We start from the raw sequence: 24,344 nt of genomic DNA on the forward strand, positions 1-24,344 counted from the left end.
GCCGTGGGGCCTTGTGGGGAGGGGCGCCCGGGCTGGAGCAGGTTTGCTGGCAGGGCTGGTGACCCTGCCGGGGACCCCCGCTGGAGCCGTCTGCTCCTGAGGGACTGCCCCCCGTGGGAGGGATGGACCCACGCTGGAGCCGTGCGTGGGGGACAGTCTTCTGTGGGGGGACCCCAGGCTGGAGCAGGGAGGAGTGTGAGGAGTCCTCCCCTGGGGAGGAAGGAGCGACAGGGAAAGCGTGTGATGAACTGACCCCAACCCCCATTCCCAGTTCCCCTGTGCTGCTTGAAGGGAGAAGGGAGAGAAATTGAGAGTGAAGTTGGGCCTGGGAAGAAGGAGGGGGGGGGCGGGGAAAGGGGTTTTAAGATTTAGGTTTTATTTCTCATTACCCTACTCTGATCTGGTTGGTAATAAATTAAACTCACTTTCCCCAAGTTGAGTCTGCATTGCCCATGACAGTGAATGCTGAGCGATCTCTCCCTGCCCTTATCCCGACCCAGGAGCCTTTCGTTGTATTTTCTCTCCCCTGCCCAGCTGAGGAGGGCAGGGACAGAGCGGCTCTGGGGGGCACCCGGCGTCCAGCCAGGGCCAACCCACCACGTTAGGTTGTACTAATGGGTTTTGTTTTGTGAAATGTCAGCTGAGTGCTCATCTGCAGTCAAAAAAGCAAATAAAGTGTTAGGAATTGTTAAGAAATGAGCAGAGCACAAAATGCCAGACTTTATTATGGTCTGTATCCATGGTGAGCTGCATCTTAAATACCATGTTTCGGGTCTGATCCCGGCTTAGAAAAGACATAGTGAAAGTGGAAAATATGCAAAAAAAGGTGACAGGGATAATGAAAGTTATAGAAGAGCTTTTGTACAAAGAACAGGTAAATAGATTAGGACTTTGGGAAAGACTTAACGGGGGGGGCGTAGGATAGAAAACTACAAAATCAGATGTGGCCTGGAAAGGTTGAACAGGGTACCGTTCAAATGCATCACCTTTGCTTTTTGAAGCACATAACCCATGACTTGCTGAGACTATTCTGGACAGCAACCCTGTATCTTTCCCATGTACTGCCAGACATCAGCTGTTGGTAGCTATTGGACATAGGGGAAGGACTTTTGGTCTCATATGGTAAAGCTTTTTGGGTGTAAAAATGTCAGAACAGACAAATGTCAGCTACCTGATTTTTGTTTTGCCTCATTTCATCCAGCTGTGCATCCTAAGGCTGTAATAATTTCCCAACTATTCCATCTTTCGTGTTATTTTGAAAATGATTTCATTTGAAGAGTGATTTTGTAATGTCAAGGCAATGCTGTGTTTTTAACTCTTGAGCAAAAATCATGACTACTATTGGTCTAGACTTCCCCTTCTGTCAGAAAATACCATGCAAAGCCTATAAAACATCCCAGAGTTTTACTGACTTAACGTTTTTGAGAAAATGTTTCTAAAGTAGTAGCATTACTTTATCTTCCATAGGAATTCTGAGGACCTTTTATGACTACTAAAAAACTAGAAAGATAATGGTCCTTAAGCATCACCTAAGCCAAAACAGTTTTAAATAATTGTCTGTATTCTACAGAACTGAGTCTTTGACTTTTTAGTCATACAATTTTAGTAACCAGACATGCCTTATTGAATGAACTTGGGGTTAGAGAAATAAAAACAAGGATGACTGGGAATTTGGCTTAAATTCTTATTTTTCTTCAAGCTTCACGTTTAGGTCTCTCGGAAAGAAGCAAAACAATGATGCCCAGAGCAGAATTTTTTGTTAACTTCAACCCTGTTATCGAATGGAAAGGACATGTTCCACCTTAGGGCACCCTAAGGAGCTCAGGAAATAGAACAGCTGCTCTCAGACGGTGCCATATGCACAGACCCTGGTGAACAAACTGAGCCCGGGGAAAAGACAGCATTTGTTTCCCTGTCCAGTGGATACAACATCTTTGAAAGTGCAGGTTTACGTCCCTGTTGTAGAGTGGGGAACAGAGATGATGAGTAACTGCTCTAAGGTGACTAACACCACTAACGAGTATTTCAGAGCATTAGCCTCCAACGTTACAAAGCGCTGCGTTAATGCGTGCCACTTGTAATACACCGGACAAAATATCAGAAACATCCTGAAAACAATCCTGTTTGGGCTGGTTATGCATTATCAAAGTACTGTTTTTTTTTATTCTACCAGCATACTGAGCTGAAGTATTTAAAGCTCTGTAAGTGTTATGGCACTTCTGCAGTGCGCTTTGGCAGGTGATAGGTGCTGTCCCCTAAAACTGGTAGGACTGTACCATAGTAGTGCATTGGTCTTTTGGTATATACACTTGAAAAGGACACTCAGAGTGGAAATTATGTGTTTAGTAACCTCCCTCATCACCAGAGGAACTCTTGGCTAAGTTGACTCCATAAAGCCCAGCGAGCATCTTCTGCCAGAGAATGTGCGGGAGAATCCAGTAGACTGCAGTAGGCCTTATTTCTCCTGCTTATTTTTTATTATTATGAAGGTGATGCTGTCTGTCTCCAAAATACTACCCTGAAATGATGTTTTCCAAGGCTTTGCCTGTTCAGCAGACTAGTCGTAACGTTAGGCCACTGATAAATGGTAATATTGCCTTTGTGCAGGAAGGTGAAAGCTCTACAAGCTGAGAACCTGGCCAGCTGTAGGAAAGGGCATGGGAGGCATGAGTAAAGCCTTGAGGAACTACTTCATCTCAGCTCATCTGCAGAGTAATTAGCCAGAATTAAGATAATTAATGTTTATTATGCTAAAGCGGGATGGGTAAAAGCAAGGTCCTACTTTTTACAGGTGGCAAAGTTGTTGGTAGTGAAGGGAATGATCTCAATGGAAATCACTAAGAGCATCTGACCATATCTCAGTTTAGATGCCTGAACATAAGCCAGACACACTGACATCTAGCTTTGTTCTTCCAAAAGAAGACAGGAGGTTGGACCTCATGATCCCCAGAGGTCTCTTCCAGCCTGGACTTCTGTGAGTCTGTGATTCCCAAAGCAGGAAGACAGAGTAGACAAAGGGGACTTCCAACTAAATCATAACAGGGAGACAGAGGGGCTTGTCCAAAGGGATAAGAATATTACAGAAATAAAATTTGATATGATTTATTTCAGAAGAGAAATTCATTTTCAGGATGCTGCTTATTTTTTCCCTACCAGTCCTCAAAGCCTGATTTTGATCTGCAGAACTGGAAAAAGAAATTTATGTTCTGTCACAAGAAATATATAACTCGGTAACATATTTATTATCGTAGAGTATTTTCAGACACTCTTATTAAACAAAGATCACATCCCCTCAAGCTCCGCAGGTATTAAAACTTGCTACTGATGGGCTGTTTCTTTTATCTCAATGAATTTTGATATTAAATAGGATGGTGACCACTATCAATAGTGGCTGAGGCTGTTGACATTTATGCTCACTTGCCACGGGTGTTGCATCAAAGCTTGAAGGTTTCGGAAATGCCAGCCTCATCTAAGCTTTGATCACTTGTTCAATTTTGCTGCCTCCTGTTCTTAGAGGGTACTATTGTTTTGAGGGAAGCTGGTACAATCATGGAGGCATTGTAAGGTGCTGATAGCAGAGGTTATGACAGGCCTTAATCTAAGGAATTAGCCTCATCTTTCAACTCATCTGTCATGATGAATCAGCTGCATCTGACATGGGAAGAGGCATCAATGGCTGGAGGTACAATGGGTGCTCTTCACCCTTCTGGCCACCCTCCAGGAGGTGCTCAGAGGTGCACAGAGGGGCTTGGGATGAAGCAGAAGAAGGGAACAGACAGGCTTATTATTGAGTCAGGTGACACGGTCAGTGAGAAGAGACAAATGAAGGATGTTTGTGTATCATGTCATCAAGCCCTGAGACAGAGAATGATGTTGGTAATAAAGTATTTCATCCTCAGGACTCTCCAGAGAGATTTTCAGTAATATCAGTAATTGAAGAAAACATCTCATCTTGCGAGACAGTAAAAGGCAGAGGTAAATTTATGTTTTAAGGACTATACTAATGGGCATACTAAATATACTTACACCCAAAGCAGCTGTATGCCCATATTTGAAAATACTCGTATGTACATGGGCCTGATCTTTGAGGGCAGGCCATTCTGCAGTCAAACTTGCGTTGGGCTTCCCAGTACTAGGAGCTATTTAAAACAAGGGTCAAAGACAGGGTGTTTCATGCCAAGTAACCTTAAGTCCTGTGTAAGAGGCATTTCAGAAATGTCCAAAGAGGAAAAAATTATAGCACCCAAGATTATAGTAACCTTTTCTTATGCATTTTGTAATGTATCTCCAGGACTGCTCTGAGCTTAGAGGGCTGCAGTACGGCTGGAGGCTTCATACCCCCGTGAAGGCTTGCTCACGGCAGGTTATCCCTGGGAGGTCCACCACCGAGCCGTGCAGTGCAGTGCGGTGCAGCACAGCCGAGACCCCCCTATGCCTGTCTGCTCCATGCGCAGAGTGCGAGAAACCGTGCGTGACAGAGAAAGAAATAAATGATGCAAACACTTCTGCTTTGTGTAGTGAAAGGCCAATTAAGATATCAACTTATCAGGGGGGTTTCAACAAAAGTGTAATTAATGATAGGGAATTCATTGTTTCAACAATGTGCATAATGCTATTGTTTTACATAGGTATTCTAAGCTGTCTAATAAATAAGTCACTATATTGTGAAAACCCTTCTGGTGCTATACATTTCAGATGACAAGTTCACTTTTGTATTTAACGTATTAGATAGACATTTAAAAGTAATTTTTAGGGTAGTAGAACAATTAGTTTTTCCTAGAATATGTGTTAATGAACCTGGCCTTAAGCAAGGGTAAGCAAGATCACAATCTGTGCCTGGTTTCAGTAGATTAGATATTATCAAATAAATATGTCGGGTTTGTAAGTGGAAAGAGCTTTTTCCAAGTTATAGAATGTTTGTCTATTATTTTGAAATATAATTGGCTTTGAAAACCAGAATGATCCCATGTAGAAAAATCTCCAAATTTATAATAAAAATAAATTTTTATTTTGGCAGATTATTAGATTGGAAGTTAGAAAATAATTTGAAAGAGGATTTTTCCCCCTTACCTTCACATGTAATTCCATCACCGCTGTATCCAGTGGGACAAGGCCCACATTTAAATCCTCCATCTTCAGCCGGCTCGCACTGCACACCTGTAAAGCACGGCATGTTAGCATAAACGACTTTCTGGTGCGTCCCACCACTGTTTTTTGGCAGTTCCATGTGGTCCGTCGCTTTGTTGTACGCCTTTCTGGCTGCTGTGGCCTGTGCTGGAAACCTTGTTTGGGGAGCAGACCCTGGTGGGACACTAACACTCCAGGGAGCTGTATCAAGGGAAGAACCTATTAAATGGAAAGGGGAGGGGAGGCGTGTTGCCAAAGGAGATGCTCTCTGCTGCTCTGTTGGGAAATCTTGGGCTGGTTTAAGTTTTGAGACTGTAACTCGACCGGGCCACTTCCTAGGAGAATAGCTGTACTTGGAACGAGTTTGCTGAACAGCGTGTGGCCTTCTAAAGGATGAGCTTGCATTTCTGTTGCGATGAGAAGGAACAGTCTGTGTTGTACCTGGTTTGTATTGTTTAAAATGGAGAGGGGTATGGGTTGTCACGCTGACAGTTGTGGCTCTGGCGTCTGGCTCCTCGTGCAGAAGGGAAGTGTGTGTATCATTTCTTTTTTCAAAAAAAGATTGTTTCTCAGGTGCTGGGGACTCTCTATCAGGTCTTTTTGCTGACGATGTCTGAGCTTGGGAAGTCTTCCTTTTCATTGTAAGGGATGGAGTGTTAATAACCATGGGGTTTCTTTCCAAAAAGGGTGCAGTTTTTTGTCTTGGAATTTGGGTTTGGGAAGGAAAGGAATATGTGTTTCTTGATGTCTTTAAAAAGTCTTCCTGGTGAGAGCCTCTAGCATCTTGAATGTTTCTTCCAGCAAAATCCACATGGCTTTGGGAAGACCTTGAAACTAGGGCAGAAGGAAGATAAGTATTAGCCAAATCTGCTGGTCTAGAGTTTAAAGGAACCGCAGTGAACGTTTAGCTTATGAGCAAACAGAACATCAATTCTAGAAATAAAAGAGATCTATCATATATGCTAAGGGAGCTTTTATGCTGGCTGGCATAGAAATGACATGGTGTTATCTGCTACAGGTAACACCAGCACTGGATGCACAGGGAACTGCAATACTGCAACTCAGGAGGTGGCAGTTCATGAAGTAGATGAAACGTATTTACGTCGGCCTAGCATTGAGCCTAAGGTAGCAAGCCTCTGTGAAGGTCAGGCATTATTCTTTGAAGTGCAGCACTGGACTTGCAGGGGTTAAGCTGCAGTCAGGCAAAACCGCTTGCCATGCTGGTTTGCTAATTCTGGCTTACACTAGTCTGTGAGGGTTTGGCACTGGGCATCTTTCCGTGTGCACCCTACAGTTGTTGACCACCTGAGCTAATATTTGATTGTCATCAAGTGTCTCTATTGCAATAGTGTGCTGGGAAATGTTCTGCTGGACAGTACGTAACACAGAGACTTTGCATTCAAGCTCTTGCAGTCTAGGAGTAAGACAAGACATTGCAGTTCAGGATAGATAGATGTTGGAGATGGAGAAATGAACAACATTAAGATGGTCCTTGGGAAGATCATGTCCTAGAGACACTCTAGTCCCATCACACCAGTGTATTACTATGTAATGCCTTTGTAGTCCTTACGGCAAAGGAAAGTTTTAGGAAAGCATTTAAAGGAGACAAATGGAAAAGCTTTGTTAATGCTGTGTACAGCTCCCTCCAGACGTGAGGGGCAGCATGTAAGAGAGGCTGCTGGTTTGTAACTGTCACCCACTTGTTACAGAGCCAACCACCTTTTCAGTTGTGTAAGGAGGGATGATAGATGGGGAGAGGGTAGTCTGTGAAGGGCCTTGAAAGTGGAGACGAGTAGTTTGAATCAATACTTTCAGGAAGATTAATGGCCATCTGCTGACTCTAATGAATGGAAGAAGCTATTTTTAACTGGTTCTGGCATACTCACTCCATAGGAAACGGAATATCTTGGATCCTGAACAAAAAACCTCACTTGGTTCTAGGGTTAACCCCATGCAGGATGTACCTCTTCCTTTTAAATACAAATATTAATCACTTTCTTAAAACTCCTATTGATGTAGAAATTAGCCATAGTTAGCAAGGAAAGAGATTAAGATGCTTGGCAAAGGTCAAAATGAAACTTAGGGCATTGACTAGATCAAAGCAAATCCTGGCATCCAAAATTTTGTTTATTTGGCTGATAAACAATGTCATTCTACTGGTGGCTGATGAGTTTTTATTCCCCTGACGCATAATGTTTTGGAGTTTTACAATGGTACTGGATCAAGCTATGGACATCAGTAGGTATTTGGTAGAATAGTAGGTAAATGCATGGATTTTACTGTCCAAAATAAAGCCAATGAATGATGAGGTAAACAGAATGGAAGAAAAGAGATTACGAAGCAGGGAGGACATCAGCAAAAAGAGCATGGGAGGATAGGAGAAGTCAAAGGATTTTTAAAAATGAATGGGAAAAAGATAAAAGAAATATTCCCATAGAAAATTATCAGTAATAGATGACCATTACTGACTTTAGAAAATTCGATTCAAGGACCAGAAATCAACAGAAATGACAGTGAAGGGCTGAATGACCTCTCTGACAAATTTCCAAAATGGGCCCTGATTATAGCTTTGAGCTCTTTTCACTGTGTCATAATTAAATGGGTTTTCCTCCTAAATAAATTTTAGTAACTAGTAAGGGGATCAGACTGACTACCTGAGAAAGGGAAATCTTTATCAGATGATACAGGTGATATACAATTGCGGTTTAACCCGGCAGGTGGCTAAACACCACACAGCTGTTCGCTTACTCCCCTTCCCCAGTGGGATGGGGGAGAGAATCAGGAAAAAAAAAAGTGAAAATTGTGTGTTGAATAGAGACAGCTTAATAGGACATAAAGGGAAGGGAAAATAATAATAATGCACAAAATAAGTGATGCACAATGCAATTGCTTACCATCCACCGACCGATTCCCAGCCCTTCCCTAAGCAGCGGTCACTCCCCGCAGCCAACTCCCCCCAGTTTCTATACTGAGCATGGTGCCATATGGTCTGGAATAGCCCTTGGGCCAGTTGGGGTCAGCTGTCCTGGCTGTGCCCCCTCCCAGCTTCTTGTGCCCCTGGCAGAGCTGGAAAAGCTGAAAAGTCCTTGACTGGTGTAAGCCCTGCTCAGCAACAACTAAACCATCAGGGTGTTATCAACATCCTTCTCATCCTAAATCCAAACCACAGCTCTATGCCAGCTACTAGGAAGAAAATTAACTCTATCCTAGCTGAAACCATCCTGCAAAAAAGCTTCAGCCTTCCCTGCAAAGGGGAGCATACTGTTGGAGTGTATTTATGATAAAGCAATTTTTACATCTCGAATGATACTACCAGTGAAGAGCAGTGATACATTTGGGGTGGTTGTTCATTATGGTATGTACTGAACAAGGTCCCTCATCCACTCTGTAGACACCACTAAACTTCATAAGATGTTGGTGTCATTCATATGTGGTGACTAGAGACTCCTCTCAGCTTTCATTATTTCAGATTCTTACTTATAGTGATACTGTGCAATTTAGTTAGGATTAGAATATGATAGATTTTTTTTCTGGAATACCTGAAAATTTCTTTCTGAAGTCTTCCAGATATCTAAATAAGCTAAAACAAAGAAGTATACCCAAAGATTGCAGACTCAGTTGTCTGTAGTCAGCAGCTTTCTCAAATCCTGTATTCCTTCAATTTATTTTCCTTGCAGTCGATCAATATCTTCAAATGTATAACCTATTATCAATGCAGAAGTGTGATTGTGTGAATCTGGTTTTTCTCTGTGATGCCGCTGTATGATTACATATTGGACTGGATGAAAATAACAAAAAAATGACAAGGCAAAGTGCTCAAGGTTATATGGCTGTACAAAAATACATTTGCACTGCCTGTCAGTATTTCTGCCTATACTAACGGGGAAGCGTGCAGCGGTGAAACAATTGAGTTTATTTTTCACAGGGGTAGATAAGAGACCGAGAACCTGCTGCTTTGCTCCAGCTGTGCATGGCAGGAGCTCCATTCATATTGATGGAGTTACACCGCTGTACGCACAGCGTAATGCCGGGATGGATCAGGCCCCGAGAAGATAGATTCCTCTGTTGTCCCCCTATCTGGGGAAGATTAGAACAAGGGTGACAGAGGGCAGATTACCAAGACAGAAGTTTAACATCCCTCATCCAACTCAACACCAGGACACTTTCTATCTATGTGGTGCAGTAGTTCCCCCACATGAGAACCTCCCAGCCCTCAGTTCACCCAGTGTTTCGGATACTTTGTGCTGCTTGCACTAAGTTAATAAATCAGAATTATTATAGCAAGCCTCTGGTTCATGCTTGCCAATGCCGTCATGGCGTTGTTAAGGCACAACGAATTCTGATTTCTTCTCTCTCTTGAATTGCATTTTACAGTGGACTACTAGATATCTGTAGTTGAGGAGGATCATGTTCATTCTAAAAGTAATAAAATTACTATAAAGCTAGTGAAAACAGCAGTTCACAGAGAAGACACTTGACATTCTTTTAAACCCAGGGTGAATTATCAACACTCTGAAACACAGAAAAGAAATCTAATATGTTTCCTCTCTTCTGAATTTCTGGTTATTTTTTTGCATTTACAAACTTTCAGAAAAAGGCCACATCCAGACTTGAATTAAGAGAAATCACATCCCCGTCTGACCCCAACCAGCATGCATTTCATACTCTGCCTGAGACAGGTTGGACCAGGTTGGTTACCATATTCCTCTGTGCCATTCACCTAAGTCTTTGCCAGTCTTAGGCTTATGTTACCTCCATACCTTTCATCCCAAAGACATGTGCCTTGGAGTCAGCCCCATCCTGACCTACAACTGGCAGCTGACACCTCAAACACTTGCTTAAGCTTCTTGTAGACTTGTTCATTGCCACACTTCTTTTTGCAGCTATTAGAGTTAGAAACTTACATTTTATTTTTTAAATGTAGCTTTTTTACATAATGACATGAGGGAGACACTATAAGCATTGCCATTTAATCTCAAATGCTGCTCTCTATTTTGTTTTAACCTAATAAAATGCCCCAAACAAGTCTAGTCTTCAGGTGGAGACTGGCTCCTTCTGCTTAGAAAGATCATCTAGCTGTGGTCTCTTCTGCCTGCCAGTTCACAGGATTATGGGCACATTTGATTCTGATCAGGTTACAACTATTTCAGAATTCTGTGAATAGTTTAAGAATTCATCTCATTATTAACACAATTCAATAAATTTACAATTTGTGTAGTTTTAGAGCTATTAACATTTAGTAGTACGTGCCTGTGTAGCACATTTCTCATTCAGAAGAATGTCGACAGAGAAATGCTCTTCTGACATATTACACTATGTGGGTCATCACTTAAAATTTGAAAGATCTACCAGCACATAAATCTTATTTAAAATGTCAAGAGAGAATAGAAAAATTACACTGGTCTAAGAAGTCTTGTTACCAGAGTATTAAGGATCATCCCATTTCTCTCTCTACTTTTCCACATTAATATTTTTTTTCTGTATTTACTTGGTGAGAAAGGGGAAATGGAGCAGCTGTCAATAGGAAGCTCTAGGGAAATTCTGTTTCTCCATCAATTCTTAATCTGCCACTTGATTTGATTAAGTTCTGGCATAACTTTCTTTTCTAGTCAGAGTGTGTTTAATTCCTAAATCTCCCGTTTAGCCATCCAAGCATACCCTAATGTGTATCCTCTCCCAAATATTCAGAAATATAGCTTTGATTCTCCCTTCCTTCCTCTTAAGCATCCAGAATTTCCCCACATTCAGATGCTGGCTCAACTTCCCAGTCACCAATGCCCCTTCTCTTACAGTCACAGGCAGTAACTCCCAGAATAAATTCCTCAGCTCCTTTAAGTGAGGTACAGATTCAACTTCCCAAATTTTACAAAGGGTGTGCTTCCAGGATTATATTTGTAGAAAAAAAAGCATTTTAAAGATTCATTGAGATGGGATATTATTATAAATTTAGATAGGAATTTAAGTTTAGAGCTCATGATCCTTTAGCTATATTTTATGTCAAAATTGAAAAGTCCTACGTGTTGTAAAAGAGCGTAGGAACAACACACTGGAAGTAGGCACAGGCAAAAGTTGACCCCCACATTGAAATATGTGGAAATAGAGGATATGAGATATAACTTTTATATAAGAAGTGCCCAGATCTGGAATTTCCAAGTCGGAAAATGATGTGGAGCGGTGTGTGAGCCACTAGCTGTGCATCGGCAGAGGGAAGGGACCAGCCAGGCTATTTAGCTTGTGCTGGGCTAACAGAGCGAGACAGCTTGTGGCCCTCGCACACCTTACATCCAGGCATGAGCAAAGCAGCCGCACGACTCCATACCCATCTGTACAGGCGTATGCAGACTTAGTAAAATCTGTGCTCTCAAACCACCACTTCTGTGATGGGTACGTTTACTTACCTGTTGCTTTAATGATGAAATTAGAAGATGAACATCCAGTTCACTGTCCCTGAGCTATGTTTCAGCCTGATAGAAAATGAGATTGTGTTGCTGATGTTGCTACCTGATGAGCAATTTTATTCCCCTTCACCTACCAAAATCATGAGCAATAGGGAGTATTCTATGGAGTCGGCATCACTCAGCCGCTTCTGATTATAACTATTCCTCTGTTTCAGACTCCTTTGTTTGTCAAATGCGGCTGCAGCTGCACATACACAATTCTGTAATACCATTCATAATTTGCAACGCAAATTTGTTTTGTGTGTATGAAATACAAAATCATTCTGCTATAACACACGGCTTTTTCCGGAGGAGAAAACCTGGGATCTCCAGCCAGCTCACCCACTGAACTTTGTTTACGAATCAACCTGTACTCAAAGTAAATGATTCCCACAAATGGAATGGGGTCCAGACTCTGCCATCAAGGAGGTCCTTTTCCAGTTCTGGGATGTTGAAATCCTGTGTGAGTATATATGAAAATATTACCTCAAGAAGAGCTGGTGTGTTTGCTTATGTTGCATTAAAGGTCTTTTCCGTTTGTTTACATCACTGTATAGTGCACTTGCCCCTAGGTTTTCAGAGCAGTATAATGGACATCTCAATTCATTAACTGATGTATTTAAAGAAAATGGGAGTTCTGAGATGCTCGGTCAGGAAACAAACCATTCATGAACATAGAAATCATATTAAGGACTACATGTCAGAGAACATTTTCAGTCTTATCTAAGATATGTCAAGGAATACATAAAGATAATCCCTTTCATACTCAACAAATACCCACACAATGCCTAAGAAAGATTTTGCTTAGGTATAGGGCTTTCCTTATATGAAATATTTTTCTATTCATAAAATTTTTTCAATAGAAAGCATTATAATTTGGAGATTAAGAGAAACAAAAAAACTTAAAAAGTTGGGGCACTAATACTGCCTCAGTTTTTATTCATTTAAGCTGGATTTCTCCACAGACTTTATATGTTTGGCTTCTTTTTAGGTGTCCTGAGTAGATAATAGTAGTATCAGGCTATAAGCTGGATTTCTAGAATGACACTCGAGCCTGAAAATACCAAAACAGTTTAAAATATGAAACTTCTCCTAATACATGACTCTTTTCACATAATATATGTGTATCTGCCTTCCAAGGAGGTATCCAACAGCTTTTGGTTAGTGAGATTCTTAGGGCAAAGTATCATACGCAGGCAACATGCAAGAATGGTTCAAGAAGGTGATGAACACAATGATAGCTGGGCCTTCAAGGAAAAGAATGTATTTTGTGCACTTTGTTTGCAGACTCTGTTGGTTTGTCTGGGTTTTTTTTTTTACTTATGTGATGTTTTCTGTAAGTTTTCAATACAAATTTTAACGTCAAGGTCACCAGAGAAGGTGTTTTTAAAAATGGTGTAAGAATTACTGATTGCAAAGATATGAGCACGCTCCCCAGACAGGGACCTTTTTTCCCCTCTATCAATATTTTTGTTCATCAGTATCTTTTTTGGATTGTATATGGCGATTTATGAACAGCTATGTTGTTGCAAACAATGTTTTCTCAAACATCTCTCCTGCCTTCCAGTTTATTTCAAGATTTAATTGAAAAGTTCTCTCCTAGGGGTTGGAAAAATTCAACGTGTTTGATGTGCTCTCACCCCTTGCACAGGAGCTTTGCTCCTCTTGCTCCTTCGTTACTGGATAGATCTCTTTCCATGCTCTTTATGTTCCTTGGGGCTAACCCATTCTCTGCTGCCGTTTTTAGAAGCGCTCGTCCTGTGCTTTTCCCTGAATATCCAGCTAACAAAACAGGAAGCCAAGGGGAAGCATGGTTGTGTTTCAAAACACCATGGATCACCCACTTAACCCCCTCATGACTGTTTTATTGTCCTTTATTTTCATTATCCCTTGTCCATCTTTCAGGTCTGAACTTTTACCTCGCCTCTTTGTGTTCTACCTTCTGCAATTATCTGAGTCTGCAACCGTATTATTTCAGCAGCTACAAAGACAGCATTAAGATAGAGTTCATAAAACTAAATTATATTTTCTATTCAGGAATTGGCAGTATATTTTACTTCTTCTCAGCACTGCGAGAGATGGAAAAATTAATAAAAACTGTGTTCTTATCTGATGATGCCCCATGGGCCTTCAGACTCTCTCATGGCTTGAACAGGTTGATGGATATATACAAAATAGGCTAAATCAAGACAGATCTTCTCTGAAGCATTCCTATCTAATTCTCTGAAACATCTGTGTAGAATCCTTTAGAACTGTAATAATAGATTATAAAGAAAGTTCATAACATTTCTTCAAAAGAAAATCCATAATATTTCTTCAAAGAAAAAATAGCTTAAATTTGAATATTTTACTGAAATTCTCCTTTTATTTGATTCAAGAAGTAAATGGTCTAAAACTATAATTATGTTGTTTTGGGCTGTAAACACATAAAAATGAGTTACTTTACATATGAAAGCCAAGAAACAATCTGAACTATGCCTTGCTTGAGACCAGTAATGAATCTATTTTAATACTATACAAGCACATATAAATACCCTCAGTGAAATCATGCTTTTATGGAATTCTCTACAATTTCAACTGATTAGGTTGATAACTATCTATAGTTTCTTCCTAATACAGAAAACAAAAAGCAAGGAATTTCAATAATAAGTTTTCAGATGGTATGTCACAAAAGTTCTTAGTCAGTTCTGCTAATTTGTATCTAGTTTAACGAAAGGGGTTTTTCATTTTCAGCTGAATATGAGGAAGAACTTCTTTACTTTGGGGGTGACAGAGCACTGGAATGGGCTGCCCAGGGGGGCTGTGGAATCCCCTTCTCTGGAGATATCCAAACCCTGCCTGGATGATGTCCTGTGCACCCTGCTCTGGGTGACCTTGCTTGAGCAGGGGGGTTGGACTGGGTGATCTCCTGAGGTCCCTTCCAACCCCTGCCATTCTGGGATTCTGTGATTATTGCCAGCAGGTTAGCAATGATAAACTGTGTCCATCTAGCTGTGCATAAAGACTATGAGCAATGTGCATTGAATTCAGGCTGCAGTTTAGAAGAGGGGTCGATGTCCCTAAATCCAAGCTACGCAAGCAGCATTTGTGCAGAATTCAAAGCTTATCTTCCATCTGAAGAGCATATGCAGTTAATGCAGCAGTTCCTTAAGTATGGTTATTTAACTATAGCTCACTGCTATAGGTGTCATCAGCTCATCAGGGGACAGCCATATCATAAGACTTGCCTTTATAATGTAGTTTTCCCTTTGAAAGGGCGCTAGAGTGAGCAAGTAGAGACATCTGACAGTGACATTTCAGCTAGCAACAGTGTTGTGTTTAATCTTTTCATCTTTTAGGCTCTGAGGATGTATTATGGAAATTATTGTTTTTAATAGAGCAAGAATTTTGAAGCAAGCTGAGGTCACTTAGGGATTCAACTTTGTGACATAAATAGCTATGAAGAAGATAACTGGCTGCACCCCCACCCCCCCCTCCCCTTTTTTTTTTTTTTGCATTCAAACAAATATAAAGGGGAAGTTATGAACTGACCAGAGGCATTTGGGGGAGAAGGAAGGAAGAAGGCTTAAGGATTACCTTTCTTGTGAGGTATTCCATTAGGTTAAGAAGAATTTAAAATTTCATAAACCAATAGCTTGATTTTTTCAGACAGTATTCTACAAGTACTGTAAGCAACGTGTGTTATCATGGAGAAACTCTTAGCAAGAACTGTTATTTTTTAGTAATATAAAAGATTTATCAGCTCTTCCAGTACTTATAGACCAGAAAGCTCTGGTGATGCTCTCCAGTGTGCGGTTCTAGCCCCGTGTGTCCTATAGAAATTAAAACAAAACAAAAGTCTGTTGTATTTTTATCATAATATAAGAGATGAATTCTCTTTGAGAGATCAAAGATTGGACCAGATGATCTTTTGTGGTCCCCTCCGACCTGGGCTATTCTATGATGAAAGATCATTTTCTCCTGCATCCCAGAATATCAGTTTTGTTGTGTTAGCTATAAGCTGTCGCTGTGACCCTTCAGAAATGAACTAGCTCTATATATGTGGCATGGAATTTTGGGGGCAAAATTCACATGGTTTGGCAGTGAATATCACCTCATTCTGGAAGCAAGTCCAGTGAAGCGAGTGCCACTACATCTGTAGGTACTCGTCCATCAATAACAGCAAGATGTTAAGGAACGAGTCTTAAATTTGTCCTGAGCAATGATGAGACTGTGGATTTCACACCTATTTTTACCCCCTGTACTGTACTGTGTTTTGCACTGCTTATGAATCCTATTTCTTCAGCTCTGACTTTGCTTTTGCAGTTAGTGGCAAAACTCTTGTGCTGCTTTAATGGGGCCAGGATATTGGTCCAGTATGAGTTACTTACAGTTTTAAAGGGTTTCTAAGTGCCTTTAACAAAACAGCAATCTTCTCAAATTTGTGGAAACAGGGTTGGCTCCCTTTAAAAGCTGTGTGCTATTATAGGTAGATGATTAAATGAGCTTGAAATTTTTAAGAGGAGATAAAGTTGGTCTCTGTTCTGTCAATGTAAAAAAATACTTGGTGGAGACTGAGTTGTTATTATCACTTAGAAGTATGATGGCACAGTGATTGCTTAAGCAAAAGGTGGCACATCCTTGGTAGGAGAGAAATGTAATCTGTACTTGATGTCCTGATTGAATGTAAATATTATTCATGGCATATAGCTGAGTCCTCTTCCCTAGTGGTTTTATGGCTTGGGCTTCATTGGTCTTCTATTGCTGAGCTACATCATTTCCTAAATATATTATCTGGATTGGAAGCACTTAACAAATTCTGGATTGACAGAGTGTATGGATCAGTGAAGCTGGAAACCATTTATCTTTTAAATTATCTAAACATATTCTTCCCACTGTGCCTACTTTAGTTGTTATGTTTGGGTCATAGCATATACCGTATAGGCCTCTGTTGATATTTTTCTGAAAATACTTAATATTTTATTAGGTATCCCTAAGAAGGGGAAAGCCATCAGAAAGACTCTTAGATTCCCTTTCTATTTTGACAAATACAGGAATGGATTTTCAATGGCAATTACATACTCAGAGGGCAGAAAAGGGTCACAGCTTATGTCCAAAACGCCAGGCTGATCCCAGCCTCATGTGAAGATTACTGGTATACCATTTGCAAAACTGTGTCTTTCGTAAGTCCAAATTTATGTGGAATGTCTGTGTGTGGCATTTCTAACCCCACTTCAGTTGCTGTTTCATCACGTACCCCTTGAAGGAGGCACCATTACATCATAACTGGTCAGTCTGAAAGAATGTATGTTTTGTCCCAAAATACACAAACTAGAAACACTGAAACATAATTTACAAAGGGGATCAGCAACTTTGACCATAAATTCCAAAGATGAATTGTGGATAGAGTTTCAAGGGCCTGAGTCAGAGCTAGGAGCTGGAAGCCACAGCACTGAGATGCAATGCTTCCCAGTTTTGGATCCCACAAGAATAGCTGAGAGCTATTACCACACAGAGGCAAATCAGAGTATTATTTACTATTTATTTTGTATTTCTCTTATGCCTTCTTTGCAAAGATCTCAGACAACTTCACAACTAAGGGCTGCAGCATCAAACTGTTCCCGCCTTCAAGTGAGCCTTGTAACTCATTGCATAAGCCAAGCCAGGACTGGTTAGTTACTCATTGCAAAGCACCCTCTGAATGCTGACAGTTGTGTGCATTTTATCTACACCTATTGGTACATACAGATTTCATATTTAAAAGTTCTGTGTGTGATGTGTCTACCTCAACAGGTTTTAAGATCTGTCTTCCAGGAACAGCGCTCGGCTCGCTCCATTAGGGTAATGCTATTCATTTAATGGAATCAGTTATGATTTACACTGCTATAACTGAGACTGGAATATGGGCCTTGATCTTTCTAACGCAAATTCTTCAATTCCGTTAGGTAAGAGATGAAAGGAGTCCATTACGTTCTTCAGTCATCTCTTGAAGCAAAATCATTTGATAGGTAAGAGGTCCCTACTTCTGCAGTTAGCTCCAGAGAGGAAACCTTGGGTTGGTGACCAAAGCTGTTACTGGAGTTATTTATTTTTCATGGTCAGTGATCAATGATGAGTGCTAATAATGACAGCAGTGATTTCAAAGTTAAAAGTTAAGAATGTAAAACTTAAGACTAATGTGTTCCTCTGGTGTTAGACTGAGCACTATGTGTTTAAACACACACATGCTTTTAATTCAAAACATTTTAGTCTCCTTTTAAATCCACACCTTGATGTTGATCTGACAGTGGTGCAAATGAGAAGGTCATGGAGGTCTCTCTGATGTAAAATCAAAGTGAGTTTAGAAGCACGGTGCAGATACTAGAATAGTGTAAAACACAGAGTACATAAACATAGCAAATAGCTGGCACATACAAAAGTATATCAAGCGCCAAACGTCTACAATACTGCAAATTAACTGCTATGGCAGGAGAGCTAGCAGTGGTGTTCGGAATGGAAAAACAGAACTCGATTACAGACATCATAAAATAATCCTCTCCCTTGATCTTCGGCTCCCTAAACCAGGAGAGGCAGAAAGAACTGGCTCTGAACAATCTTTTATCAGTGATGGATGTGGCAGTGCTTTGTCCAGTAAAATTGCTGATTTACTAACAGGAAAAAAATAAATCTTTTGTGATGACACCAACCTCTCTAACCTGCTAAAGGAAGTGCAAACAGATGGGTATCTCTGTGACTGTGAGTGATGAAACCGGTCTAGCGAAATACCAGTAGCGTCTGATGAGAACTAATACTGCAACATGCAGTAACAGCACCAGCGTCCCCCATTAGGATATATTCATTTTCTTTGTGCCAAGAACATGACCAGTGATACCGCATGGTTTGATTTAATAGATCTGTCTCTTCTAACAAAAAGGTAACAGATATTTTATACAAATTTGAAATGTGCCCGGTGAAGCCTGGACAGATTTAAATTCCTTAGACTTTCCTCTTTATTGCAATGCCAGCAAAATGAAGGGACTTTTGATCCGACTAGTAAATTTTTTTAAAAATGTAGGATACCTGCTTTATGGATTTTGAAGGGAGAGAAATAGTTTTTTGTTTCTGATATGAGAATGTATTTTTAAAAATAATAATTTCCCTTTATATACGAAACTCCATACCAACTTTGATAGTGGTGATGTTTCTCCTTAAGACTAATCTGATGTACTTCAAAACCAATTGCAACCAAGTCTGGTTGATTTAAACTGGCACAAACTACTGATATGAACCAGGTAAAACACGTAAGTGAGAATAGAATGAGGCCCTGCATCGTTGGCAGAGCAGGTAAATATAGCTCAGAAACTTATTTGTGGCGTTACAGAGTTTGCAGTAAGTCAAGTACATCAAAAGATTAATACCTATCACATATCAATGCTGAGGAAATGGTACTTTTTTGATTATAAATCAAAACTGAAGGACTTTAGGGTGCAGCTCATCAAACACTGACTTAGGAAACAATTTTTTTCTGGCATTTTTTTTTCTCCTCAGTAGTCCACAAAGGCAGCTGGGCAATGTTTGCAGTTTCTGTATGGAAAAATACTTATCCTTTAAGCCTTAAATCACAACAATTGAGTATAACTTCATGTCAAAGGCAGCCAATAAAAGTACAAAATAAGGATTAGCATGAGTAGTTTTAGATTAAAATTATTAGAGTTGGAAAGAACTGGCAGATAATCTCAGTACCTTCACAAGCACTGTAGCAAGCTGAAGAGGATTTGTTCTGTTTCATTTGAAGACTGATAGTGTAAGTTACAATGGAGAGAAGTTATTATTCCAAAAGGGAGAATTTACAATAATCGTAATCCATAACTGTACATAAATTTAATTGAAAGTTCATTCTTTTTTTTTCTGTTATCTTTTAATCTTCAGTGCTATACAATACTTCCGCTTGAACTAGCAAAGCACATGAGAAAGAAAGTTAAACCGATCATTTTGGTCATAAATTAGGACACTCATACAGCTGCAACAATTGCTTTCATTTCTAAATATTAAAACAAATGACTACTCTTGTTTAACCTTGAGGCACAAGATTCTCATCATTTATGTTGTGATATAATCCACTTGAGTGAATATAAGGTTCTGATGGAACAAAAAATAATTCCTCTTCATTCCTTCCCCTAAGTGCTCAAGCTGGTTGCATGGCCACATTTGCAGCATGAAGTCCCAGACTCAGTTTGCATATTCAAGATGAAAAAGAAAAACAAGCCCCCAGCCTCTGATACACAACTGGCTTTTGAAAGAAGCATGTATTAGTTTCTGATACTGATACTTGGGATATTTCTTAAATCTTGCCTGGAGCTGTATGAATCACAGGTATGAATCACAGTAAACGGCAACTACTGTCTACGCTTCCCTTTTTAGAACACACACAAGTTTATTGGTTAATGTTTATATAAGCACAAGGTAAGTGTGTCTGATTTACTGTACCAATACCTACAGCTGTAGACAATCTGTTCTACTCAACAGCATTTAAATGACCTTTGGGGTGTACAATGTATATCCCATTATCCCATTAACGACAAGGTGCAGCTTGGGGCAATAACAGAAATGCTAGTTTATTTATATGCACAGTGATTTATTTTTTTTTTTTTGCTCAACTGCTTTTACAGCTTCACCAAGTTATAGAAGAGTCAATAGCTGACTTAGTGACTCTGACAAACTAAGTAATACATTGTACATACTCATCGCTAGAGAAAGAAAAATGTTGGGTTTATTTTTGTGACCTTTAGATTCAGAGAACTGGCTAAAATCAATTTATAGTTCAAAGAGATTATATGATACCTATACTAAGCAGTAAAATTGCCTCCTCTTTGATAGTGTGCATTAAAATATAACACCGAGGTAACAGTCATCAGTTTGGATACAGAAAGGGGAGAGAAGCTGGGCTTCTCAAGTGTAGGAGGTTGGGGAACAATTTGACAGGTTTCAGGCCAGTCTGTCTTGAATATTTAAAAAAAAGTCTTAGAAGGAAACCAAGGAATCTGACCTAATAACTAGTAATATTAAGGAATAAACATGAGTTCTCTTGGCAAATCACTCAGTGCAGTAAAAAAAGGACAACCATCCAGACTGTCCCTAGGGAACCACACATTGAATTATGAGAATTTCATTGAGAGAGAGCAGGAACGGGTGAGTGATGAGTGGTTGCTATGCTATTGCCACTTTCTGCCTGAGGTCAGGACCCAGCTTTCCTTTTATCACAGCAGAAGACCTCTTCTAATGATCAGTCCTCAGAGATTAATGGCACCAGCTGAGTTTCAGAGCTCCCTAAGGAAGATTATTGTTCAGGCTAAGAACGATACTATTGAAATGCTTTAATTATCTGTTGCCGCTAGTTGTTGGTATAGTTGTTCTTACATGACACTTTGTTTATCATCGTCTTCACAGGTCACCTTGGAGAACAGATGTCTTGCAGCAAAAGAATTAGGAAAGAAGGCAAGTGGAGTGATACTGGCATGTGTCATGTTCTGATCTTACCGAGGCGGGAACAAGTTTTGAAATCCTATGCCAGTGCTGTGGCAGAAATACAGATGTGGTGATTCATGACATCTAGCGAGTCCTGTTGTGAAAAATTCTCCCTAGTGGCAAATGAGGTGGTTAATCTATTGAGTTTTGACTCATAGAGCTAGGTATTCCTGAAACAAGACCTGCTAGTTGCTCGGCAGGTAAGAGTGAAAGAAAAAAGCTTTCAGTGTTTGATTATAAAGTACACTGTATCGTCATGCCATACTAGCTCATATTTTCTTACAGCGTTTGTATGCGAAACCTTTTTGAAATTCTAAGAATTAGAAAGTACCTGGTCTAGGGACTTTGGTACAGGTTCGGCCATTTCCAAAAAACCCTGCTGGACATCGGCCGCAGACATATCCAATGTAAGGGGGTTTCCGATCAAAACATAACACTCCAGGAAAACACGGCCTGTTGGCACAGGTAGGAATGTGTAACAGTGGTGTCGCATGGCCTAAAAAAGAAGGCAGTTCAAGGACATTTATTTATAATTTCTCAAAACAAATGCATATGTAAAATTAAACAGTGACCGCTTGAGCCCAGCCAAAGCTTTATAACTGCTTTTATTCTTTTAAAGTCTACAGAATGTTCCCAAACTTTGAGTTGAACATGAGAATGTCCTGTAGGCATAGTGTAACAGAACAGCTGTTTCTCATTAAAGCTAGATTTATTAGTCTGCTAATTACATGTTTTCAAGTTTATTACTCAAAGTTGTTTGGCATTTATCATGGATAATACAGAAACTGTAATTTTCAGCATAAGCGAAAGATTAACTGAGTGAGAAACTGTACTATTCCGACATCCTTTTGGTCTTTTATAATTGGAAGGTAATCATCAAACCTTACAGCACATATACCTTACCTTAAAAACATACGCTGTCAAGTACATATGTTTCTGATCTAGAAATTATCCTTAAAGTGTCAAACCTATTATCTTAGAACTATGTGCCAAATTTAACACTCCAGTAGTATATAATATTTTATCACTTATGATGTCACTGGGTAGGAACTGTATATGAACTGCCTGTGAAGTATTTAATAGTGTCAAGACAGAGAACAGGTGATGAATAAAATCTTAATGATGGTTGTAGATCTTTTTTAATTGCCTCCAGTGAGGTCTCTATCCTGATTCTCAAGTATTTTCAGCATTATTCTTGCACCTTGCCTACAGCATTATGATGAATAACTGCACCTGGGTCGGGGTAACCCCCAGTATCAGTACAGGCTGGGGGAAGAAAGGATCGAGAGCAGCCCTGCCGAGAGGGACCTGGGGGTGCTTGGGCTCTTTCTCATGCAATTTTTATCATTAATGCTACAACAGTAGATTATAATACTCCACAGAATGCCTAGATAGTTGACAATTGAAATGTCTGTAGTCCACCTACACCAGTGCTTCTCACATTGAAACCGTCAGCAGAGCAGAACTAATGACAGCACCCATGAGATGTATTGGAGGGAAGGCGGGGGGAACAAAGAACTCTAGCGTAAACAGGCCCTGCTGAATTACTCCCCTGACTTTACATTATTTAAAGGGACATGCTGCTAGTACAGAAGCTAGCTGTTTAACTCTTGGAATCCTGTACCTTGGACCCATCCGTGGGAACACTCAAGGCCAGGTTGGATGGGGCTCTGAGCAACCTGATCTAGTTAGCAGTGTCCCTGCTCACTGCAGGGGGGTTGGACTAGATGACCACTAGTGGTCCCTTCCAACCCTAAACAATCTATGATTCTGTGATTCTATGATTCTAAGGGGCAAGTTCTGCTTAGGTGTTGGCTGGCCTGGTACAGCTATAAAAAAAGAAGGTGAGAAAAAAAGAATCTTTTCTTTTACATATGCCCCTACACAACAGATACGCCCAGTCTCAATTTTTCTGCTCCCTGCTTTCACTAGAAAATCAATTAAACATGCAACACATTGCAGCAGGGCCAACGTAAGCCTGGTGCAGGTGCACACCTCTGTTAGAGAGTGCTGTGGTGCTCCGCGTCTGGAAGAAGCAGCTGCCACAGTCAAGTTCATACTTCAAAAGTCGATCTTCACGTATGCTCAAAACTTAGTCTTAATTCAGCGACTGCCTGTCAAACGCTGAAATAAAATGTCAGTGTCACTTGGCGATGACAAGTTGGCATAAGCTGTCATTCTTATCATCTTGCTTTCCTTTGATCACTAAAATTTGTACTGATTTTGTTCTACCTCAGAAGCGATGCGATTTCTAGTTAAGCCTGACCACTCTGATTGCTATTGCTGTAATGGCTCTCTTCCCATGTAAAATTGTTTAGCAGCAATCCAGTCTGATGTATTGCAGGTGGTTTTGATTTTTAACTCTATCTTTCTATGATGTATTATAAAAAGCTACTTCATGTTTACTGCTAAGATGGTAAAATGCATGATTTCTGAATACGTAAACTGCAGCAACTGGAAAAGGTTTCATATCCTTGTATACCTACCTTGCCTATTACTTATGCTAAAATTCTTAATTACAGGAGAATCCTTTGCCTCTAAGGGTTGCAGTAGCTGCTTAACCTCGGTCTCGTTTGAATCACCTTTGCCATTGCCTTTTTCAAGGCTTAAAGCTTTTGTAATGTCAGCAGCAAGCACAGCTGTGAAAAGAAAGCATGGAGACAAGGAAACAGGGTGTTAGAGCTTAGCTGTGATTGATTATAAAAAGCAACAGTAACAGCAAATCAGGTAACCTGACATCAGTTTATACTGGAAGCCAACCATCAAGCAAATAAAGGCAAATCAGGTGAGTCAGCTGCTGACACGCAGCAAAGCTTCAACACAAATATAGAAAAAATTACTGTGCCCAAACTCACTGAACTTTGCTTATCTGGGAGACGTACTTAATATGCACAGTGATCTTTTATTGAGCTAAGGGCAGTGAGGAGGCCTCAGGCCCCCAGGTATTAGGCAGCACTGTTATTTGGAGGAAGATGCTATGCTACATACTGGGGTCCGTGCTCTGCCTGGTTCCTGCCTCTCCTTGAAAGCTTCTTTCTGAAACTATGTCGTGCATGTTTGTTGGCTTTGGTTAGTTCATCTGCAAACTTTGGATGTGTCAAAATACCGGTATATATATATATATACAGGGATGTAAAGAGGAAAATTGAGTGGTCGAGACTATAAAAAGTATAGATTTCTGTGTAATTTTAAGATAATTCCTTGAATGTATTGGGGATTGTAAAGTCTATGAGGATATATGTTGTGAGCTGAAGAACCCTGCCCTACGTCTTTTGGATATTCTGTATTCTTAATAAT

The 24,344-nt window shown here is 40.2% G+C and overlaps 1 protein-coding gene across 1 annotated transcript in view; it reads right to left on the reverse strand.

The window, feature by feature from the left end:
* The window catches only part of LOC104129525 (von Willebrand factor D and EGF domain-containing protein), a 349,890-nt gene that overhangs the window by 202,427 nt on the left and 123,119 nt on the right, over nucleotides 1-24,344 (reverse strand). Inside the window, exons 19-21 of the mRNA XM_035897887.1 lie at nucleotides 23,534-23,686; nucleotides 21,379-21,543; nucleotides 5,071-5,961 (exon numbers count right to left, since the gene is read on the reverse strand). Coding sequence (XP_035753780.1) covers nucleotides 5,071-5,961; nucleotides 21,379-21,543; nucleotides 23,534-23,686 — 1,209 coding nt within the window. The remainder of the gene's footprint in view (nucleotides 1-5,070; nucleotides 5,962-21,378; nucleotides 21,544-23,533; nucleotides 23,687-24,344) is intronic.

This window comes from Egretta garzetta, unplaced genomic scaffold, assembly GCF_000687185.1.
Source record: "Egretta garzetta isolate BGI_Z169 unplaced genomic scaffold, ASM68718v1 scaffold197, whole genome shotgun sequence".
Taxonomy (NCBI): domain Eukaryota; kingdom Metazoa; phylum Chordata; class Aves; order Pelecaniformes; family Ardeidae; genus Egretta; species Egretta garzetta.